Raw genomic sequence first — 23,926 nt, 5'->3', positions numbered from 1 at the left:
CAACCAACCCAGGACAGGCCTGGATTCTATTCTCAGCAGCCCATATGGTCCCCCAAGCCTGCCAGGAGCAATTTCTGAGTGCAGAGCTAGGAATAGCCCCTTAGCATCACCAGGTGTGGCTTAAAAAGACTTAAAAAAAAAGGTGGAGGAGTGCATAAACTCACAGGTAAGTGGAAGCACGATGAACAATTGGACAAACAGACCCATCAGACAAATCAGTACAGGGCTGTGCTGACATGTGGATATGTGATCGAGCAAATAGATAAATCACGAATAGAAAAAGAGATGCACAAAAGGACGGACAAGAAGATTTCGGAAAGTCAGAAGACAAGAGTGCCCTTTTCGTAAGAGAGATTTGAAGAGTGGCTGGAAATAGGCTTAAAGCAAGTGCAGGAAATTGGGAAGGCAAGTGGCAGGGAGTGGGGGGAAGGACTGGACCCTTCTGGGGTGACGTGGACCAGGGGAAAGAGGGAAAATGGCACATGTTGAGTGTCCAGTGCTAGGCTGGGTAGAACCAGGCCTCTTGAGTTCAGGATCCAGGAAGAATCAGGCCTAGTAGCCTATTGGGCCTATGTCCTGGCTAAGCCAGAAAGTGGAGGCCCCAAATGAACGTGTCGATCAGTTCTGATCCCAAGGAAGCAACTATTGGCCTCATGGGGTCTTGAGAAAAGTTGGTGTGTGTGGGCTAGGCTTATAAGGGCCTCGCCAAGCGCAGGGGACAGCCAGGAGCTGTACGGAACGAGGCTTCCTCAGAACCCCAGTCCCCAGAGCAGCTCCTCGCAACCAGCTTCCTCTGGGCTGGGGTCCTGGCCCCCTTGGCCTCCCAGGCCAGCCCCCCCAAGCGCCACCTGCCCCCCGGCGGCCAGAGACTTCCTGTAGCGCAAGAGATTTATGCAAACGGGCCGGACGGTGATGTCAGTGGGGGGGGCTATCTCCCAGCACAGGCCCGTCGATAAAATCAGGAACTTGCGCCCTGCAATGTCGAGGGAGAGGGTTTCTCCAGGACTCCTGTAGCTCGGGGGTAGTTAGTGCCTTGAGCCTGTCCCGTGTCTGTCCAGCCCCCGCTGGGGCGCCCCAGCCAAAGGGGCTCCACACTGGCCCCCACCGAGGCTGAGGACCTGACCACCGCCTGGGAGCTTGGCTGGATGCTACCGACGTGCAAAATGGAAGGGTTCCCCCTCATCCCCTCTGTGAGTATCGGGGTCCTGCCCTGGCCTGCCCATAGCCCACTCACTGCCCTCTCAACCCTCTACCAGTGGGAAGTGGTGGGTTCCTCTTTGGGGTTCCTGGCGTGAGACCCCACGAGGGGCTTCCTCAGTGCCTGCCTGGGCGGGCTGAGGGCTGGGCCCTGGGGGGCTGTGACCGGTGGGGCCTGAAGGGTTATTTATAGATCCAGATGGGGTGGCAGGCCTGAACCCCAGGGCAGGGCACTGGACTGAGAAGGGTGAAGGCGGCTGAGGCGGAAATGGAGGGACGAGCATGGGGTACAGAGACCCCCCTCCCCCAGTGAGGGCTCAGGCAGGTGGTGAAGATCGGGTGGTTTGGGCCCATGGCCTGGGCGTCTCTCATGGGCTGGTTGTCTGCATTCCTGGGGCTCAGTCAGAGGGCCCCCAAGAACAAGAACGAGACTGTTGACTCCAGGGTTTGGGTCTTGGGCCTTAGAGTCTCAAGAAGCCTTGGGCAGAGAGGCTCAGGGCTTGGGGACTGAGCTGGATGAGGGTGGGGTAGGGGCTGAGGCTGGGACTATGGCTGGACTTGGGGGTTCAGGGGACTGGGCCAGACCCCCTTCAGTGCGGAGTTGGAGGTCATGGCAGGGATGAAGCTGGAGAAGAAGATGGGGACTTGGGGAGACCAGTGGATCCCAAGGGGGAAGGACAGCGGGCTGGGGCGGAGTCCTGCAATGGCTCTGGGTGACAGCTACAGCCCCAGGAAGGCCTTGAGCCAGCTCCCTTCTCCCACCCGCCTACGCCCAACAGGGGGTACTGAGGGGGGGCACCCCGGAAGGGCTAGGCAGGCCTGTCCCTGACTCAGCTTTCCTGTCCAGAGGCAGCTCCCCCCCACCCCACCCCAGCTAAGCCCAGAACCTAAGAAGGCCCCATATTCTGCTGCTGGGCCCACCAGTCCCCACCTGGCTCTGTCCTGGCCTCCCTCCTGGGTACCAAGAAGGGGGTGATGGAACGGTTCCAGGAGGAGCCACCAACCTGGGCTCCAAGGGCCACTGCTTGGGGCCTTGGCATGGGGTGGTGGTGGTGGGGCTGATTCTTGTACCATCAATCCCGGGAGTTGGTGGAGCTGGCAAAGCTCCATGTGCCTACCTCTTGCCCCAGCCCAGTGACCCAGAGCCTCCTGGGAAGGTGGGTGCCCAAGAAGCCATGGCCCCCACCCGAGCCTGTGGGCCCAGTAACTGTTGTGCAATCCTGGGCACACACTGGGGGATGGGGCGGTGGAGAAAGGGAGCCTGCGCTGGGGAGGGGGGAGGGGTGTGGGGAGGAGGGACAAAGGAGGAGGAGAGGAGGGTTGTGGGGGAGGAGGGAGGAGGGGGAGGTCAGGAGGGGATGAGGGGTGTAGGGGCGGGCAAGGGAAGGGAGGAGAGGTGAAGGAAGAGAGGAGGGGTGTGGGGGAGGAGATGAGGGTATGTACAGGGGACAGGAGGGAGGAGGGGCAGGGGGAAGGGGGAGAAGGAGTAAAGGAGGAGAGGGGGGACAGAGGGGGAGGACTTAGGTGTGGAGGGGGCGGGGCCACCTGAAAGTCATCAGTTCTCTGCGGTTCATCCTGTCCAAGTACCCCAGGGTAAGGGCTACAGGAGGCCGTGCTGCCTTAGCCTCTGTGCTGTGGGGGTGGCGGTGGACTGGCAGCCACTGGAAGGACACAGGTGGACTCTACAGGCAGTCTGGAGGCACATGTGGGTACCACGGATGGGTATATGAGTGAACGTGGATGTAAATACACACGTTATATGCGTTTGTGGGTCCATGTGGAGACTTGTGTGTGGATGGATTTGTTGTCAAAACACACATGGTTACATACCAGGCACATGATGCCAATTGTAAACATATGTGTTTACATGGAACACATGTGAATATGCACCCAAGACACTGTAGACTCACATTGGACCACATGTGGAAACATTTGTGAATATGCAATCAAGACACACTGCAGACACGTATGGGACCATTTATGGGCATATGTGGAAACGTGCGACTATGCACTCAAGATAGATGCATGATCACATGAGAAACCATGTGTGGTATGTGTGGAACATATGTGAGATATGTACTGGTATGTGTGACTGGAGACCCCATGACAGTGTGTGCACAGGTGTATGAAGAATAAGGGCGATTTGTGACTCACCCTGGGAGGCTGAGGAGGCCCATGGCGAGCAGATATAGGATGGTGGGGGTCAGTGGTACTCTTTGATCTCTGACCTCCAGGGTCCCTGTCACTCCTTTTGGTGGGGAAATAGCTCAGGCTCTCTGGTCCCCAACCCCAACTCCTATGGACTCCAGCTCCAAGCAGAGGCTGTAGCTGAGAGAGCCAAGTGCGGGTGTGGCTATCCGACTGACCCGTCCCTCTCACAGCAGTCGGAAGACCTGGTCCCCTACGACACGGATCTGTACCAGCGTCAGACACATGAGTATTTCTCATATCTCAGCAGCGATGGGGAAAGCCACAGCGGTGAGTACTGGCCTGGCCCCAAACATTGACACTTGGTTGGAGAGAAAGGAGCTTCCCAGGGCCCCAGGGGCCTTCTGAGAGCCCCATAAGGCTAGTTTTCAGGCCAATAGAATGACCACCTGAACCTCTACCCTCCTGCTCCCTTGCACCCCATATCTCTCTTAGGGAATATCTTTGGGATGCCAGCGCGTGGGTCAGCTTCTCCTCCATCCTTGTGGCCTTTTCACGAATAAGAAAATAGAGATTGGGGAGCCTGTGACAAACCCAAGATGGCATCTGGAATCTAGTCTGGGTGTTCATCCCAATCTAGTCCTTTTTCCATGCCTTTCTTCCTACAGTGCAAATTCCTTAGATATTTGGGGCTGAAAACCCCCGGGTTGGGGCTTCCTGGGCCCTGTGGGTAACATCCCTGACTTCTCCCCTCAAGGTTCCTAAAGTTCTATTGATCACCCCAAAACAGTTCCCACACAGTGCCAGAAGCCCCTCTTTGGGCTAAGAGAAAGGTCATAGAATTCGTTCGCTGGGGTAGCAGCAAGGATGGGGCCTGGGCCCGGGAATTTTTTTGTTTGGGTCAAACACCCAAGGCCAGCCTGGACCCTGGACCAGCAATGAGGTGCCCGCCCTGGGGGAGCTCAGGATTGCTCACCGGAAGCTGGTCTTAGCACAAGGAGGCGGACAACACTCTGAGTCATCATTACTGTGGCACCCTGGGGAGTTCTCAGGGAACTTGGATTTTTGTTTGTTTGGGGGCCACACCCTGCTGTGCTCAGGGGTTACTCCTGGTTCTGTACTCAGAGATCACTCTTAGTGGGCCAGGGGAACCGTATGGGATGCCAGAGATTGAACTTAGGTCAGCCATGTGCAAGGCAAGTGCCTCATCCACTCTATTATTATTTTAGCCCTGGATATATATATATATTCAAAAACCAATATATATTGGTTTCTGGCAGCGCTTAGGGGTTCCTCCTGGCTCTACGCTCAGAAATTGCTCCTGGCAGGCTCGGGGAACCAGATGGGGACCATATGGGGTGCCGGGATTCTAATTACCTTCCTTCTGCATCTATCTCTTGTGCTATCTCTCCAGTCTCTGGTTTTAGTTATATATATATCAGAAATTGTTTCTGGCAGGCTCGGGGGACCATATGGGATGCTGGGATTCGAACCACCTTTCTTCTGCATCTAAGGCAAACGCCCTACCGCTGTGCTATCTCTCCAGTCTCTGGTTATATAATTTGTGTGTGTGTGTGTGTGTGTGTGTGTGTGTGTGTGTGTGTGTGTGGTTTTTGGGTCACACCTGGCAGTGCTCAGGTGTTATTCCTGGCTCCAGGCTCAGAAATTGCTCCTGGCAGGCACAGGAGGACCATATGGGACGCCGGGATTCGAACCGATGACCTCCTGCATGGAAGGCAAACGCCTTACCTCCATGCTATCTCTCTGGCCCCTGGTTATATAATTTTAATGTTTTAGTTATTTTGGCCTTACCGGGTAGTATTCATAGGTTACTTGTGGCTCTGAACTCAGGAATCACATCTGACTGGTTCAGAACACCACATGGTGTGCGAGGGATGGAACCTGGGATGGCCATGTAGCAGGCAAGTGCCCTACCTGTTGAACCATCTCTCTGGCCCCAGAACTTGAACTCCAGGAGTTGGCATCAGTAACAGAGGCTCCAACTGGTAGCCACATCTCTCTGCCTGTAGGTGGAGTGAGTCGGGGCCATGTCTGGGGACAGAGGCTAGAAAGGCTGTGCTGCAACTTTGGTTGTCTTTTGAAGTTTATTTACAATGCTTAAAAAACTCATGCTCGAGCCCAGAGAGATAGCACAGCGGCGTTTGCCTTGCAAGCAGCCGATCCAGGACCAAAGGTGGTTGGTTCAAATCCCGGTGTCCCATATGGTCCCCCGTGCCTGCCAGGAGCTATTTCTGAGCAGACAGCCAGGAGTAACCCCTGAGCATCGCCGGGTGTGGCCCAAAAACAAAAAACAAAACCAAAAAAACAAAAACAAAAACAAAAACAAAACTCATGCTCTTTGTGGGAAAGCCAGGCGGTTCAGGAAGATAAATCTCTCTGCTGTTCCCCAGCAGGGATCCAGGGCACTCCACAACCCAGCAGGACCTGAGCTTGTTCTCGAAAATGGGCGCCCCCTGGTGGTGCTGGGCAGCAGGACGGCTCTGAATTGGAACCTCTTCTTTTGGTCCTCTGGTCTCCTTTCCAAACTCCCCTGCAGGTCACTAGGTCCTGGTTTATTGCAACCTCCGTTTTCCTGCAAAAATAGGAGGGTACTGTCTACAAGTCTAGACACCAACCCCTATGGATCAGAGCTCAAGAAGTTCCATGCTATGGTGGGATTCTGAGAAGTGACTCTTGCTTTTTTGTTGTTGGGACCACACTGCTATGCTCAGGAGCTACTCCTGATGCTCAGGAATGGAGGGGGTGGGTCCTATGGGTGCCAAAGATTGAATGCAGGTTGACTGTGTGCAGAGCAAGTGCCTACCTGCTGTACTATTGCTTTGGCCCCGTGACTCCTGCTTGGAAGCCCAAGCACCACGCTGGTTCTGGGGACCCCAAGACTTTCAGAGACTCCTCCAGTGCCTGGAGGAGCCCAGCTCTGCTCCATCGCCCCCATCTCTCTTTGCAGCTCTTTTTTTTGGGGGGGGGGGTCACACCTGGTGGCACTCAGGGATTACTTCTGGCTTTGCATTCAGAAATTGCTCCTGGTAGGCTCAGGAGACCAAATAGGATGCCAGGAATTGAACCACTTTCTGTCCTTCGTGCAAGGCAAACACCCTACTGCTGTGCTATTTCTCTGGCCTCTTTGCAGCTCTTTCCAATTCCTGTTAAAGATTTGACTGAATACTCACGAGAGAGACTCCCACATTCTTCCATGAGAGATCCCAGGCCCTCCGAGTCTGTGTAATGAGGGGGTGCCACTGGGCGAACAGGCATTGCATAAGCCTCACCAGCTGTAGCTCTCACCACTCTGTGCCTGTTTCCTTATTTAGACATGTGAGAGCAGGGCAGTCCTGAGATGGATCCGTGAGTAGTCATGCCAGGAATGGCCCTGAGAACAAGGTTCAGGAAGCTTGCAGAACATGGTGCAACATCATTGCTCCAGCCTCCCAGCAGGGGAGACTGAAGCAGACAGAGAGAACCCAGAGGGTTCTGTGACTCACCAATTCACCATCAGCTGATAGTATCACCCATCCATCCATCCATCCTATCAACCACCCAACCACCCATCTATCCACCCACCCATTGAGCACCCAGCCACCCAAGCAGCCATGTACCTACCTACCCACCAGTCATCCATCCATGCATTCACCCACCCATCCATCCTCCATTCATCTACACACACACACATACACACACACACACACACACACACAACATATTTCAACTCATCCACTCAGCCACCCATTCATCCTTCCACCCATCCAGTCACCCAGCCACTCACTTATGCTCCCCACAGTATCATCTAGTCCTCTTATCTGCCATCTCTCATTTGTCCACTCACCAAGTAGCCTCTGATACAAGCTGTGTGCTGTACTGTTCTAGGCATGGGGGGATGGGGAGGTCCGCGATGAGCAGGGCAGACAAGCCACCGCTCTTCTCAGGCCTGTGTTCCAGGGAGGGAGAGAGACAGCAGATCATCACGTAGGCGGCAATAAGTTCCAGAAAAGCAGAGAGTCAAAGGCAGGTGGGTGAGGCTAGTTTAAATGGTATGGTCAGGGAAAGCCTCTGAAAAGGGGATGGAAATCTGAGTGAAAAGAAGGAATGTGTGTGCAAAGGAGAAGAGCCTGAGCAAAGGCAGGAATGATAGTTTCCAGAATGACTAGTGATGAGGCCAAGGTGACAATGCAGCAAGTAAGGCACTTGCCTTGCACACAGCCAACTTGGGTCTGATCCTTAGCATCTCCTATTGTTCCCTGAGCACCGCCAGGAATATTTCATTAATGCAGAGTCAGGAGTAAGTAATCCCTGAGCATTATCAGGTGTGGCCCCCACACATATCAAAAGACAAAATAAAAACCAAAAGTGTCCAGTGAGCATGATGAAGGACAGACAGGAGAGAGGATGAGGTCAGAGTGATCTGGAAGGGGTGCAGCACCCAGTGGTTAGTGCACTTGAAGTCCACTGCAAGAGTTGAGATTCTGGGGCCGGGCGGTGGCACTAAAGGTAAGGTGCCTGCCTTGCCTGCGCTAGCCTTGGACGGACCACGGTTCGATCCCCCCGCATCCCATATGGTCCCCCAAGCCAGGAGCGACTTCTGAGCGCATGGCCAGGAGTAACCCCTGAGCGTTACCGGGTGTGGCCCAAAAACCAAAAATAAAAAGAGTTGAGATTCTATCACTTCTTGGCCTTTTGGCTAAGATCAAGTGTAGATCTGTTCTTATCAGTTTAATATCTGATACGTCCTCTATCCAAGGACAATATATTAAATGGATTTTTGGAGCTGGGAGTCGGAAGAGGAGCTTGCTCCATCCGCTCCGCGCATCGACCCGGTATTGCAGTACCTCCGGGAACGGTGCACCAAAAAAAAAAAAAAAAAAAAAAGAGTTGAGATTCTATTCTTCCTGAAACACAAGCCATTGGGGTATTTGGAGCAAGGGAAGGACATACTCTTTGTTTTGTTTTGTTTGGTTTGGTTTTTTGGTTTTTAGGCCACACCCGTTTGATGCTCAGGGGTTACTCCTGGCTAAGTGCTCAGAAATCGCCCCTGGCTTGGGGGGACCATATGGGACGCTGGGGGATCGAACCTCGGTCCTTCCTTGGCTAGCGCTTGCAAGGCAGACCCTTACCTCTAGTGCCACCTCGCCGGCCCCGGAAGGACATATTCTAAATAAGACTGTGTGTTAAGCCTAAATAAATTCCAAATCTTTAACATTAACTATTATAATAAAAACAGTGATTGATTGGGGTTGGAGCGATAGCACAGCAGTGGTTTGCCTTGCACGTGGCTGACCCAGGGTGGACCTGGGTTTGATCCCCCAAAGCCATGAGCGAGTTCTGAGCACATAGCCAGGAGTAACCCCTGAATGTCACTGAGTGTGACCCAAAATTAAAAAAAAAAAACTACTGGGGCTGGAGAGATAGCATGGAGGTAAAGCGTTTACTTTGCATGCAGAAGGTTGATGGTTTAAATCCCGGCATCCCATATGGTCCCCTGAGCCTACCAGGAGCGTTTTCTGAGTGTAGAGCCAGGAGTAACCCCTGAGCACTGCCGGGTGTGACCCAAAAACAAACAAACAAACAAAAACAAAACACCCCCTCCAAAAAAAAAAAAACAAACTACTAATTGAAAAAAAATAAAAAAAATACACAACAGCACATCAAATAATCCCTTTCATCTCATTCTCCCTTCTCTCTGATGGCTCCTTGATATTCTTTTTTGGGGGGATGGAGGAGAGAGGTTGGTTACATCTAGTGATGCTCAGGGCTTATTCCTAGCTCTGTGCACAGGTATCACTCTGGATGGTGCTCTGGGGGTCATAGGTAGAGATCTGTAAACCAGGGTCAGCTACATGTAAGGCAAATGCCTAATTTGCTGTACATTATCTCAGGCCCAGCATAATTCTTGCATACATTTCATTCTGTGCAATCCAGATACCTTTAAGAATATATATTATAAAAAAAAAAAAAAAAGAATATATATTATGGGGCCGGGCGGTGGCGCTAAAGGTAAGGTGCCTGCCTTGCCTGCGCTAGCCTTGGACGGACCACGGTTCGATCCCCCGGTGTCCCATATGGTCCCCCAAGCCAGGAGCAACTTCTGAGCACATAGCCAGGAGTAACCCCTGAGCGTTACCAGGTGTGGCCCAAAAAAAACCAAAAAAAAAAAAAAAAAAAAAAAAAAGAATATATATTATGTATACATGCATACTCTATTTACTAAAAAGTAGAACTGGAATACCATGATGTTTCACAAGTTTCTTTCTTTCCTCCCATGACAGGATTCAAACCCAGGAGCTGTGCCCGGGCATCCCTGGTTTTCAGTTCACTGACATTCACTTAGACTTATCATAGCTAATTCTTTTTTTTTTTTTTTTTTTTTTTTTTGGTTTTTGGGCCACACCCTGTGACGCTCAGGGGTTACTCCTGGCTATGCGCTCAGAAGTTGCTCCTGGCTTCTTGGGGGACCATATGGGGCGCCGGGGGATCGAACCGCGGTCCGTCCTAGGCTAGCGCAGGCAAGGCAGGCACCTTACCTCCAGCGCCACCGCCCGGCCCCATCATAGCTAATTCTTTTTGTTTGTTTGTTTGTTTGTTTTTGTTTTTGGGCCACACCTGGCGGTGCTCAGGGGTTACTCCTGGCTGTCTGCTTAGAAATAGCTCCTGGCAGGCATGGGGGACCATATGGGACACCAGGATTCGAGCCAACCACCTTTGGTCCTGGATCGGCTGCTTGCAAGGCAAACGCCGCTGTACTATCTCTCCAGACCCATAGCTAATTCTTCATGACTTACACAGACAGTGACAAAAGCTCTTCCTGTCTTATCGGATTGACAGATCTGCAGGCTAGATGTAGAGACCCTGACTTTCTTGGTACTTTTTATGCATGCAAGGGGGAGATGACCTAGCTGGCCTTTTTTTCTTTTTTTGGTTTTTGGGCCACACCCAGCGATGCTCAGGGGTTACTCCTGGCTGTCTGCTCAGAAATAGCTCCTGGCAGGCACAGGGGACCATATGGGACACCAGGATTTGAACCAACCACCTTTGGTCCTGGATCAGCTGCTTGCAAGGCAAATGCCGCTGTGCTATCTCTCCGGGCCCCTTAGCTGGCCTTTTAAGATGTCATCTCTTCACATTACTATGCTTTGTTAAGGGGGACACACCTGGTGGTGCTCAGTGGCAGTGTTGTTTAGGGAATAGACTGTAAACAGTGGTACCAGGAACTGAATCAAAGTTGGCTGGTACAAGGGCCGCGCCTTTGTCCCTGGACTATTTTTCTGGTCCTTCTTTATTTGTGCTATAAAAAATGAAAATTTGATTTCATTCTCATTCTTTTCCATTTACACTAAAATAGTTTCATAGTAATTTTGACCCCCACTTTTCTTGATATGATTTATAAACAGTATTAAGCATAATGTATAATGGTTGGGCAATTTTGTGACATGATTACCAAAAAAATTACTTCATGTCTTTCACTTCATAGAGTGAAGGACATATGACTCACAATTACAATTTTTTTGTTTTGGACATCCAGCAGTGTGTGTTCCCCAAAGTTAGAGGCTATCCCTGACTTGGTTTTGAGAGTCACTTCCTGTGATATTCAGCGACCAGGTGGAACTAGTATCATACCAGGCTTGGTTGTGTGCAAGTCAAGCACTTAACCTCCTGTATTATCTTCTTACGTCCCGTCCCGTCCCTCCCCACCTCCCATTTGGGTCTATACTCAGCTACATTAATGTAAGTTTTTTTTTTTTTTTTTTTTTTTTTTAGTTTTTCGGGCCACACCTGTTTGATGCTCAGGGGTTACTCCTGGCTAAGCGCTCAGAAATTGCCCCTGGCTTGGGAGGACCATATGGGATGCCGGGGGATCGAACCGCAGTCCTTCCTTGACTAGTGCTTGCAAGGCAGACACCTTACCTCTAGTGCCATCTCGCCAGCCCCTACTCAGCTACACTAAATAGGTCATATTATTGTGGCCTCTAATGTGGCAGCACAGCACCCCCATCATTTCAATACTGACTTCCCAGTAGGAATACAGAAAATTAGATGTGAAATGATCACAGAGCCATATAAACTCAACAAACTAAACCAGCAACAGAATGTTCAAGTGGCAATCAACAGCTTAGAGACCTTCATACAATAACAAAACAACCCAATTGTGAGATGTGACTGTTTTCACTAATTTTATTTTAATGAAGATCTCTTTTTTGGTTAATTCCATTATCATTTAGATCTACCAAGTACTATTAAGTAAATTAGTTGTATCTGCCAAGAGGTAGGCTTCAGGAAGGCTGGGAAACTGATGACAAGGGTGGAGGGAATCTTACACTGGTGGTAGAATTGATGCTGGAATATTGTGGCAGAAATAACTGTATTATGAACAACTCTATAAACCACAATGTCTAAAATAAAAAATATAATTCAATGAAACAGAAAAAATAGGTCATACATATGTCAGCTCTATAAGCCACATATCAGCTCTTTTTATTCCACATTAAGTAAGATCACATGATTTTTTGTTGTTGCTGTTCTTCTCTGTAGAGTAACTTTTGTAAAATCAGTATCCAGGATTTTGCATGATTATGATAATATAAGTATTTCAGGGGATCTCTTGGTACTATCTCTCCAGTGATGTAGAGGTATAACTCTGGATTCACATCCCATGGGATGATCATGGGCAGCATCTCTGCCCTCTTTGCTTCCCATGACTTCGTGCCCACACTCCTCCATAGGACTGTTTCAAAGATAGCATAATCCCCCATGTTACATGTAGACACTGCCTGGGAAATGTGGATTGGAGGTAGAGATGTGAGTTCTTGTCATCAAGTCTCCTAGGAAAGGGAATGTGGAGTTAATGGATTTTGGGGCTTGATCTATTTTGGGGGGACATACACATTGATACTCAGAGTTTACTCCTGGCTTTGTGCTCAAGGATCGCTCCTGGCAGGGCTCAGGGGATCGATCATATGTGGTGCTGAATTCATAATTGATATGTATGTAAAATAATTGATATATATATAAAATAATCATATACATCATTTATATATAAATATATATATGGATATATTTTAAATTTTGGCCACACCTGCTTTGCTCAGAGCTTACTCTTGGCTCTGCACTCAAGGATTACTCCTGCCAGGCTCAGGGAACCATATGGGATGTTTGGGATGGACCCTAGGTTGACTACATGCAAGTACATACATACATACATACATACATACATACATACATACATACATACATACATACATACATATAGGTGCCCTATCTGCTACACAATCTCTCTGGTGTCTCATGTTTATTGTATCTGATTTGATGTATTTCCAAGTCCTCTTTTTAGAATTAAATCTATCTTTGGAATGTTGAAAAAATTTTTTAACTTTTTATTGAAACCATGTGATTTACAAAGTTCTTCAGAATTGGGTTTCAGACATACAATGTTTCAGGGCCAATCCTACCACCTGTGTCCACCTCCCTCCACCAATGTTCCCCAAGTTCATTCCATACCATTCCCCTTGCCCCCCAGCCTGCCAGTATAACAGCCCCATTTTTTTTGTTTTTGTTTTTGTTTTTGGGCCACACCCAGCAGTGCTCAGGAGTGACTCCTGGCTGTCTGCTCAGAAATAGCTCCTGGCAGGCACGGAGGACCATATGGGACACCGGGATTCGAACCAACCACCTTTGGTCCTGGATTGGCTGCTTGCAAGGCAAATGCTGCTATGCTATCTCTCTGGGCCCATAACAGCCCCATTTTAAGTTTAGATTGTTAAAGTTTGGGTCTCTTTATTCCATTGATGTTGCCTTTGGCTTGGATATTTATTTCTGTCCCTTTTTCGCACTATCAATGCACCTGAGACTGCTTGACCCTTGGCCCCCATCTTTTCATATTTGTGTTTCTCCTCCTCCACTCAATTCTTTCCTTCTCCTCATTATACTCCGAGGTCAAGAGTGTTAAAGACAACTCCCATCTGCACCATTGCATTTCTTGGTGCAGTTATTAAATACTATATATTAATGATATCATTCTGTATTTATCCTTCTTCTTCTGGCTTACTTTATTTAACATAATAGCTTCCAGTTCCATCCATGTTGTAGCAAATTGCATGATTGTATTATTCCTTACGGCCATGTAGTATCTCATTGTATATAAGTAGCACATCTTCATGATCCATGTATCTGTAGTTGGATGACATTTTCTATTTAGTTTTATTTTTGTCCTTTTGAAAATTGTTACTACCTCCCTATGAATACATTTTGGGGGGTTGTTTGGGCTAAACTTTACAGTGCTCAGGGTTTACTTCTGGCTCTATGCTCAGGGATCACTCCTGGTGCGGCTCAGAGGACTGAACCTGGGTCAGTTGTATGCAAATCAACTGCCCTACTATTCTACTGTCTTATCTATTTGAATGTTCATTAGCATTTTTAAAATGTGACAACAGGTACATCATATAAAAATCACCATTTTAACAGTTGACAGGAACAGCTCAGTGACATAGTATGCTTCATTGTCCAGAATTCTTTTCCCCTCTTCAGACTGGCATCCTGTACTCATCAACCATACCACCCTCCCTCCCCTCCTATCCTCAGCTCCGGCAACTGTCCCCTTCTCTTTCTCTCCCCGTCCCCTTCTCTTCGTTTCTGAGTCAGACTGCTCTCACGATAAAATCATGCTGGGTCTCCCTTTATCTGCTGACTTATTTCATGCATCACAGAGAGTTGGTAGAGGATTATGCCTCTGATTACCTAAGTCAAAATTTCCTTCCTTTGCATGGCCGAGTAATAGTTCACCTCCACCATCGTCTATCCCATGTCTCATCGCTCTGTTATTACTCTGTTAGTCCCATCTTAGTGATGGGACCAGTGCTCCTGTGAACAGAGGTCGACAGAAAGCTTCAAGACACCAGTGTCTTGATTTGGGGGAGGGTATAAACTCAGAAATAGGATTGCTGCACCAAATGCTAAAATTTTTTTATACTAGAGCCACACCCAGTGGTGATCAGAGATTACTCCTGGCTCTGCACTCAGGAATCACTCCTGGTGGGTTCAGGGAACCATATGGGATGCAGAGGATCGAACCTGGGTTGGCTGCATGCAAGGCAAATGCCCTACCCACTGCACTATCACTCTGACCTCTTCAAATACTGGTTTTATTTTGAATTTTTATGGCATCACCCTACGCTTTCCATAGCGCTGCGATTTTTAGTCTCACCAACAGTTCTCAGGGTCCTGATGTCCTTCAACCTCGCCAACACTTACCGTTTCCAGTCTTGTTTCTATAACTATCTTAACGAGGTTTAGTCACTTGTGTTGGAATTGGTGGAGAAAATGGAGTCCCAAGGAATGACTCCATCCTCCATCCTTCCTTCTTTCCATGTACCCTTTCCTCTGCCCTGCCTCTGATCACTGACACTCATTTTTCACACCTCCTCCTATCTGTCCACTCACTCACCATCCCCATGATTCTTCCCTCTACCTCCAACACTATCTCCTGCTGACTTAGTCTCTGCCACATTCCCTCGAAGTATCTTATCTATACCAGGCACTGTGTTAATGCTGTGGAATGTTAGCGAGCAGGCCCCACCAGATTTATTTTTGTAACAAAAGAGAGAGAGACACTCTAAGAATTAGGGGACAATGGGGCTGGAGAGATAGCACAGCAGTAGGGCATTTGCCTTGCACGCAACCGACCCAGGACTGACAGTGGTTCAAATCCGGGCATCCCATATGGTCCCCCAAGCCAGGTGCGATTTCTTTTTTTTTTGTTTTGTTTTGTTTTGGCCCACACCCAGCATTGCTCAAGGGTTACTCCTGGCTGTCTGCTCAGAAATAGCTCCTGGTAGGCACGGGGGGACCATATGGGACACCAGGATTTGAACCAACCACCTTTGGTCCTGGATCGGCTGCTTGCAAGGCAAACGCCACTGTGCTTTCTCTCCGGCCCGAGGAGCAATTTCTGAGGGCAGAGACAGGAGTAACCCCTGAGCGCCAGTTTTTGGGTGTGACCCAAAAACAAACAAACACCAAACCAAAACAAAACAACAGAAATTAGGGGACAAGGTTAGTGTGCCAGGTACCCTGAAAACTGCAGCTCTCTGCTCTCTGGGTCTGCAGTTTCCTTATCTGGACAGTCTGCGCTGGCTGGGCTTCAGGAGCCCTGGTTCAGTGGCTTGTAATTTCCGAAGAAGGCAGCTGCTTCAGTTTTCATCTTCTTTCTCTGTTTTGATCTTACTCCTGCTCCCCTGGGGAGACCCCTGGGCTTCAGTGGGGGTTTCTGCTTTGAGCAGATGAAAATAACTCAATGATGCCTTACTTTTTTTTTTTTTTTTTTTTGGCCCTACCTGGCTAATATCTAGCTCTGGGCTCAGGGAATCTCTCCTGGTGAGGCTCAAGGGACTATTTGTCCCTTGAAACCCAGCTTGGTGGCATGCAAGGCAAGCTCCCTATCTGTTCCACTATCTCTCCACCTGCAGGGTTTATTTGGGGGGGGGGTAGTGGAGGTAGGGGTTGCTTTGAAGCTATTTTAATTTTGCTTTCATAACACAGATTAATAAAACCAACCAATCAAACAAGCTGAGTTATGGTCAGATAGTTCAAATGAGAGGGGGTGTACAAGCCTTGCTTGCATAAGACCCCAAATCTGATCCCTGCTTCTGTTTGATCCCCTTTCACAACTATCACCTTTGGCCCTTTTAGGCCCAAACAGAACCATATCACTGGCTCTGAACCCCAGGCCCTCAAGCAATACAAAGAGGCCCTGCTGAAAAAAAAACCACAACTGAATAAGAATAGGAAAATGTGGGTGAGAGACTTTGATCATAGATTAGCAGTTGGTTTAGAGGAGGAGCCAGATCAAGGTGAATGGTTGTTGTCTGGTCTGGATGAATGAGTGTTCTATGGTGGGTGAAAGGTTATTTTTGTGTATGTGTTCTCAGGAGCTACGTCCAGCTCTGTGCTCTGGGGTCAATCCTGATGGTGCTTGGGAAAAATAATGCATTGCTGGTGATGGAATCCAGCCTCCTCTATGTAAAGGTTGTGCTCAGCTCTTTGAGTATCTCTGGCCCAGAATGGATAACGGTTTAATAATGGATAGATGACTGATGAGTGAATAGCTAGATGATAACTCAGTGATGAAAGGATGAGGGAGGGATAGATGGAATTATGGGGGTGAGTAGGTGGATGACAGATGAAAGAAGGCTGATGCGTGGATGGAGGAAAGTTTAGTATGAGGTCAGTGGTCGGGAGAACTGCGGCTGGGTGACAAGTGGATGATGATGAATGGCAATGTATGGGAGGTGGGTGGATGGAATAGTAAATAGCAATTCAGTGTGGAAAGATGAGAAAAGGACATAGGGTAAATGATGCTTAGATGGAGAATGGGTGAAGGGAGATGAAGGATAGATGATGTCACACAGACTAATGCAGAGGTCCTCAAACTTTTTATTTTTATTTATTTATTTGTTTGTTTGTTTGTTTATTTATTTATTTAGGGTTTTGGCCCACACCCGGTAATGTTCAGGGGTTACTCCTGGCTATGCACTCAGAAATCGCTCCTGCCTTGGGGGACCATATGGGACTCCGGGGGAGGGATCGAACCGCAGTCCATCCTAGGCTAGCACATGCAAGGCAGATGCCTTACCGCTTGTGCCACTGCTCTGGCTCTGTCCCTCAGACTGTTGGAGAGCCAGACTATAGTTAAAAAAAAAAAAAAAGAGGGAGCCAGAGAGATAGCATGGAGGTAAGGCGTTTGCTTTGTGTGCAGAAGGTCGGTGGTTCGAATCCCGGCATCCAGGGCCCGGAGAGATAGCACAGCGGCGTTTGCCTTGCAAGCAGCTGATTCAGGACCAAAGGTGGTTGGTTCGAATCCCGGTGTCCCATATGGTCCCCTGTGCCTGCCAGGAGCTATTTCTGAGCAGACAGCCAGGAGTAACCCCTGAGCACCACCGGGTGTAACCCAAAAACAAAAAAACAAAAACTAAAACGAATCCCGGCATCCCATATGGTCCCCTGAGCCTGCCAGGAGCAATTTCTGAGTGTAGAGCCAGGAGTAACCCCTGAGCACTGCTGGGTATGACCTAAAAACTAAAAAAGAAGGGGCCGGGCGGTGGCGCTAGAAGTAAGGTGCCTGCCTTGCCTGCGCTAGCCTAGGCCGGACCGCGGTTCGATCCCCCGGTGTCCCATATGGTCCTCCAAGCCAGGAGCAACTTCTGATCGCATAGCCAGGAGTAACCCCTGAGTGTCACCGGGTGTGGCCCAAAAACCAAAACAAAAAAAAAAAGAAAGAAAACTATGAACAATAGTGGCCTGCAGACCATAGTTTGAGAATCCCTGCCTGAGTCTGAGAAGAGGAATCGAGAGACATAGAGGAAGGGAGTCAGAAAGTGTGACACACATTCCACGCATGTGCACTGTGGGCCCAGGAAGTCAGCTGCTAAGCAGGATAGGCAACAGCAGCAAAAACACCCGGAGGACTGGATAAATGTCCTTAGTGGGTCGCATGTGGCTCATGGGCTGTCGTTTGAGGATCCCTGGTAATAGATAAGAACAGTCCAAGATCTCATGTCCTCTTGGCTGTGACAGTTTTATTCCTCCATAGACATAGGGTTTAGTAAGAGTCAGTTTAGCCTCAAAGTCAGTCACTGGCTTCAAAGACAGATTCTTCTAGTGGCTAATGGACAGAATTTAATGTGGATTTTGTTTTCTTGCACACAAATGGAAGCTCTTCTCCTGTAGTGGCCATGTGGGGAATAAATGAAACCAAAGTGATTAGGTGCTTAGTACTGTGTCTGGTATATCAAAAAATAAACAAACAAGTAAACAAAAAACATTAAAAGTAACTTGGGGCCAGAGAGATGGCACAGTGATAGCATTTGCCTTGCAAGTGGCCGGCCTAGGACCAATGGTGGTTCGAATCCTGGCATCCCATATGGTCCCCCGTGCCTACCAGGAGCGATTTTTGAACACAGAGCCAGGAATAACCCCTGAGCACCACCAGGTGTGGCCCAAAAACCAGTTAAAAAAAATGTAACTTGTAAGGGCCAGGAGTGATAGCATAAAGGGTAGGGCATTTGCCTTGCACGCTGCTGACCCAGGTTCAATCCCTGGCATCTCATATAGTCCCCTGAGCCTGAGTTCTGAGTGCTACTGAGTGTGGCCCAAAAACAAAACAAAAATGTTAACTTGTATGGATCTGTAGTTCACAAGGAATTAATCTCCACTGTGTTTGGTACCTAACAGTCTAAGGAAGGAGGATTTAAAGGTGATGAATTTTTTTTCAGATTTACAAGCTTTATTTTGTTTTTGTCTGTTTGTTTTGGGGTTATACCCAGTGGTGCTCAGGAGATCAGGTCACTCCGACTCTATGTCCAGGTTACTGTGTGGTGCCAGGGATCAATTTGGGCTGGCTGGCAAACATCCTGTGAGGAGCAGACATGCTATAGGGCAGAGTGCTGAATGGGCCAATGGCTCATGGCACGGGCTGAAGGGGTGAAGAGAAGCATTTGTGAGCCAGTCTATGGAGACCTCTGACCTCTGTACTAGAAAGGGCTCCTGTGTGGACACCTTTCCGGGTCACTACCCAGAATGCTACCAACAAGCTCCTGTTTAGAACTATCCCTATGAGCCCCCAAATCAGAGGCAAAGACATTTCTGATGCCTTTAGAAATCCTGAGTGCAGCTCAACCATCTCTTGCAACTTTTAGGGGTGCTTGAGGCAGGGATCCAGGAGTTTAGCCAAGCAGGAACTTCCTTAGTGTCCTGTTCTATGCCAGACACCCTGCTCCCTTGTCAGCACCTCTCATTCCTGAATCCCCAATGTACTTCCCAAATCCAGAGGCCTGGATAGTCACCACATTGGCTCTAAGGCAGAGCTCCTGGGGTCCCTCTTCTGGAAAACGCCAAAGGTTGAACCCCTCTGGAGGAGCTCATGGCTGTCAGAGGGGAGAAACCGGAGGGAGAGGGAGCCAGGAGTGCCCCACACAAAGAGATGTGGATGCACTCTGGGTCCCCCTAACCTCCAGTTAGGATGGGGGTGGGGCTCTCTGAGGATCCAGACTTGTCCACCTGGACTGGGGTAAGAGGCCAGGAATGGGGACAGAAGACAAATGCAAGGATTCTGGCTCTGCTAGCCAAATCCTCTAAAGGACAGTGGCCCAGAGAAAGAGGGTCCCATGGCCAAGGAGAGTGTCTAGCCCTTGTGAACCCTCAGCAACATGGGGTTCACTTTCCTTTTGATTCTGTTTCATTCATTGAGCTGGAGGTGGGGACTGACAAATTCTGTGCTGGGGAAAAGGGGTTATGTGGTGCTGGTGACAGAATGTGGGACCTTACTTATGCCAGGCACAAGCCCCAGCCCTTTGGGCCATTTCTCTGGCCCCACAGGAGGTATTTGGTTGTTCTTAGTTGTTGTTTAAGTACCCAACAGTGCTCAGGGCTTACTCCTGGTTCTGCACTCCAGGGGGTCACTCCTGGTGGGCTTGGGGGAACATATGGGGTGCCAGGGATTGGATTCAGCAAGGCAAGCTCCCTACACACTCCAACCCCCTGGGGAGTTTTTGCAAACGTGAATTCCCTTAGTCTCCTAAATGCTGCTAATCCAAGGCCAGGGGATCAAGGGGTGCCTGGGTGCAGGCCTGAGGGCCCCAGGAAGCCAAGGGCAGATTGGAGCTCCACAGTCTGGGACAGGACACAGGCTTCCACCTGGGTCCTGGCTGGCCCCCAACCAAGCCCCTCCGTGAACTCCTTTCTGTAGGAAATACAGGTGGTTGGGTCCAGGAGGGTGGGGAAAGGCCAAGGCGCTAGCTGACTGCCGCCTCCTGCAGACCATTACTGGGACTACCACCCGCACCACGTGCACACCGAGTTCGACAGCTTCGCCGAGAACCACTTCACCGAGCTGCAGAGCGTGCAGGCGCCGCAGCTGCAGCAGCTGTACCGCCACATGGAGTTGGAGCAAATGCACGTGCTGGACAACCCTGTGGCACCTGCGCCCACCAGCATCGGCCACCAGGTGCATGCCCCGCAGGTCACGTTCTGCACTTATGCAGCCTGCTTTGTATTTCCCCGGGGCCAAGGATGGGGCTGAAATCCAAAGGCTGCTGGCGACCCTCCACCTGACTTCCTGATCCCCACACCTGTTAGTTCAAGGACAGATGATTCCCCCTATCATGCTTTCAAGTCCCTGAACGCCCACACTTCTGCCACCCCTCCACTCCCCATTGACCCTTTTCCCTGAATCTTTGTGTGTTATGCACCCCAACCCTTGGGGACCCTGTGGCCTAGTGCTGGCACTTACTGCTCCCCCCATGTCTGTCACCTCTCACCCCAAGCCTTTCCAACTGCACAAAGAAAAGGCTCTGGTTCCATTCTCCTGTTGTCTCACATCAGAACCAGGGACCCAGCCCACCCCCTGCACCCTCAGTGTGCCCCTATGTGGTGCTCCCTTTTCTCCAGCCTTGTCCCAAGCCTTCTGCCCACTGAGCTTGCACTTGGCCCTCAGTCTGTCTCTCTCTTCTGTCTCTCCCCCATAACCCCCTTTTGCAGGTCTCCTACCTACCCCGGATGTGCCTCCCATACCCTTCCCTGTCTCCAGCCGCACCCAGCACTGATGAGGAGGAGGGGGAGCGACAGAGCCCCCCACTGGAGGTGTCTGATGGGGAGGTGGATGGACTGGAGCAAGGCCCAGGCCTCCTGCATGGCGAAACAGGTAGGGGGGGCCCCAGATGTGTCCCCAGACATGACTCTGGCCAGATCTGTGGTCCTGCCAGGCCCTCTAGACAAGGTCAAGTGGCCCCAGAGCCTTCCTGCTGTGAGTGTGGACACTGGGCTGTCAGGTGTGCCCCAGCATACAGGTGAAGGTGTGGATGGTACACATATTGGATGCATGTGTATGAATTAGTGTGTCTATGAAAGTGTGATGAGTGTACATGTTGGATGTTTATGTTGAGCATTTTTTGTGCCACACCCGGTGATGCTGAGGGGCTATTCCTGGCTATGCACTCAGAAATCGCCCCTGGCTTGGGGGACCATATGGGGCACCGGGGATCGAACCTCGGTCCGTCCTAGGTTAATATTTGCAAGGCAGACGCCTTACCACTAATGCCACCACTCTGGCCCCTATGTTGGGCATTTGTGAATGTGCAGTTGTATGTGGGTGGTGTGAGTGTATGAATGAAGGTATAAATATGAATGTTGCTCACATGTGAGTGTGTGAAGGGCTGGAGCAATAGCACAACGGGAAGGACATTTGCCTTGCATGTGGCTGACCCAGATTCAATCCCCGGCATTCTGTATGGTCCCCGAGTCTGCCAGGAGTGATTTCTGAACACAGAGCCAGGAGTAACCCCTGAGCATCACCAGGTGGGGCCCGAGAAAACAACAAAACAAAACAAAAACAGGTGTGTGAATGAAAGTATGAAGTGATGACAGTATGGGTGAGAGTTTATATTGGATGCCTGTGTGTATGAGTGTAAATAAGGTGTAAAGGTGTGGATGGGGGTACATGCCAGATGTGTGTGTTGGGCATTTGTGAGTTTGCGGATGTATGTGGGGTGTGTGGAGGTCTAGACAGCTCCAGGGCATCATTCATGTCAGGCTGTGCTGTGTGTGTGTGCCCCAATGTGGTCCCCTCCCTGAGGCCCTGGGTCTCACCAGGCAGCTGACTACTCCCTGCCCACAGGCAAGAAGAAGATCCGCCTGTACCAGTTCCTTCTGGAGCTGCTTCGGAACGGCGACATGAAGGACAGCATCTGGTGGGTGGACAAGGATAAGGGCACCTTCCAGTTCTCATCCAAGCACAAGGAGGCGCTGGCCCACCGCTGGGGCATCCAGAAGGGCAACCGCAAGAAGATGACGTACCAGAAGATGGCGCGGGCGCTACGCAACTATGGCAAGACCGGGGAGGTGAAGAAGGTGAAGAAGAAGCTCACCTACCAGTTTAGTGGCGAGGTGCTGGGCCGAGGGGGCCTGGCTGAGCGCCGCCACCCCCTGCACTGAGCCCCAATCCCCAGCCCACTGCTCTGCTGACATAGCATTAACTCCTTACCCTGCCCAGCCCAGGGATGCAGCGCCAGGGGCCTAGCGCAGGACTGTGGTGAAGGCCATCCTCCATCCTGTTTCCCTGAACACCTGGCCTCCATCCCTGGCCTGAAAAGAGAGGTCTGGAAGGCCAGCGTTGCTTAGTTCATTTGGGATTAGAAAATAAATGTTTTGGGTCCAAATGTTAAGATATAAATAAGGTGTCAGTATACAGCCAACCCAAAGACTATGGATGACTGCTCCAACAATGTTTATTTTCTCCTAAGAAAACAAGTGTTTATGTTCACGTGTCACTATTAAGCCAACCCAAAAACTACAAATAACTTAGCTTTTTGTTTCTTTGCCTAAGTATGAATCATTAAAGTTATTATCTGAATTCTCCTACATCAGAATCTTTTACAATGAGCTGTGCACCTTGTGGCCTCCTCATGCTCTCTCTCTCTCTCTCTCTCTCTCTGTCCCCCTCTCCCTCTATCTCTCCCTCTCTCTTTCTGTCTCTCTCTCATTTGTTCAAGGGTGTTAGTTGGGGCTAGAGCAATAGCACAGTGGTAGGGCCTTTGCCTTGCATGCAGTTGACCCAGGACAGACCTGGGTTCTATCCCCTGTGTCCCATATGGTCCCCTGAGTCAGGAGTGATTTATGAGTGCATAGCCAGGAGTAAACCCTGAATGTCACCGGGTATGGCCCCAAAACAAAACAAAACAAAAGGTGTTTGCTGACGGCCCTCTCCCATGTTGAGTGGCGGGAGAAACACAAAGATATGTGACACAGTCCTTATATTAGACACAAAGTTAGAGCGGGTAGATAGCTCCTATGAGGCCACCTGCTCCTCCTCTTGCTGCCAATTTGCTTTTGTTTATTTATTGTCTATATCTGGCGATGCTCAGTGGTTACTTCTGGCTCTGTACTCAGGGATCATTCCGGGTAGGCTTGGGAGACTATATGGGATGGCGTGGATTGAACTCAGGTAGGCCATGTGCGAGACAAGCACCCTACCTCTTTACTATGGTTTCAACCCTCTGTGTTGGGATTTTTGGTTTGGGGGCCACCCTCAAAGGTGCCTGGGAATCACTCTCAACCTTGCTTGGTGGATTACATGGTGCTGGAGCTAGAATTCAGGCCTCCTTAGTGCAATGCCTATGCTCAATCTGCTGAGCTGCCTCTGCAGCCCTGGAAACGACATCTTTTTTTTTTTTTTTGGTTTTTGGGCCACACCCGGTGATGCTCAGGGGTTACTCCTGTCTATGTGCTCAGAAGTCACTCCTGGCTTGGGGGACCATATGGGACACCAGGGGATCGAACCATGGTCCGTCCTAGGCTAGCACTGGCAAGGCAGACACCTTATCTCTAGTGCCACCGCCCAGGCCCCTGGAAACGACATCTTTAACGCGTTTGATGAAGGGCCAGGAAGAGAACTTCAGTGAGGGATTCCAACAGAGCTGTCTCTCCAGCCTGAGCTTCACAGCATTCAACCTACTTGGCTGGTATTACTCAGAATGACATCAGGGCCCCTAAGTTGCTAGGGAGACCCTCTCCTTCAAAAGAAGGC

At 49.9% G+C, this 23,926-nt stretch overlaps 1 protein-coding gene and 1 non-coding gene across 3 annotated transcripts; both read left to right on the top strand.

Moving 5' to 3' along the window:
• The first annotated feature begins 992 nt into the window (after positions 1-992).
• Positions 993-22,496, top strand: SPI1 (Spi-1 proto-oncogene). Of its 2 annotated transcripts, none has more exons than XM_049779886.1 (5): positions 993-1,190; positions 3,582-3,675; positions 20,163-20,350; positions 20,884-21,046; positions 22,019-22,496. In XM_049779886.1, the coding sequence occupies exons 1-5, from the start codon at positions 1,146-1,148 to the stop codon at positions 22,333-22,335; spliced, it is 807 nt and encodes a 268-aa protein (XP_049635843.1). In that variant the 5' UTR covers positions 993-1,145; the 3' UTR covers positions 22,336-22,496. The 2 variants fall into 2 exon arrangements, with proteins under 2 accessions (XP_049635843.1, XP_049635842.1); XM_049779885.1 differs by having other exon boundaries at positions 3,579-3,675.
• Positions 8,022-8,211, top strand: LOC126019522 (U2 spliceosomal RNA). The gene has a single exon (XR_007499195.1). It is a non-coding gene; the product is annotated as a U2 spliceosomal RNA (small nuclear RNA).
• Positions 22,497-23,926: the final 1,430 nt, after the last annotated feature.

Source organism: Suncus etruscus, chromosome 9, assembly GCF_024139225.1.
Source record: "Suncus etruscus isolate mSunEtr1 chromosome 9, mSunEtr1.pri.cur, whole genome shotgun sequence".
In the NCBI taxonomy this organism is placed as follows: domain Eukaryota; kingdom Metazoa; phylum Chordata; class Mammalia; order Eulipotyphla; family Soricidae; genus Suncus; species Suncus etruscus.
The sequence above is the reverse complement of the archived record's forward strand: the minus strand, read 5'-3'. Positions and strand labels throughout refer to the sequence as shown.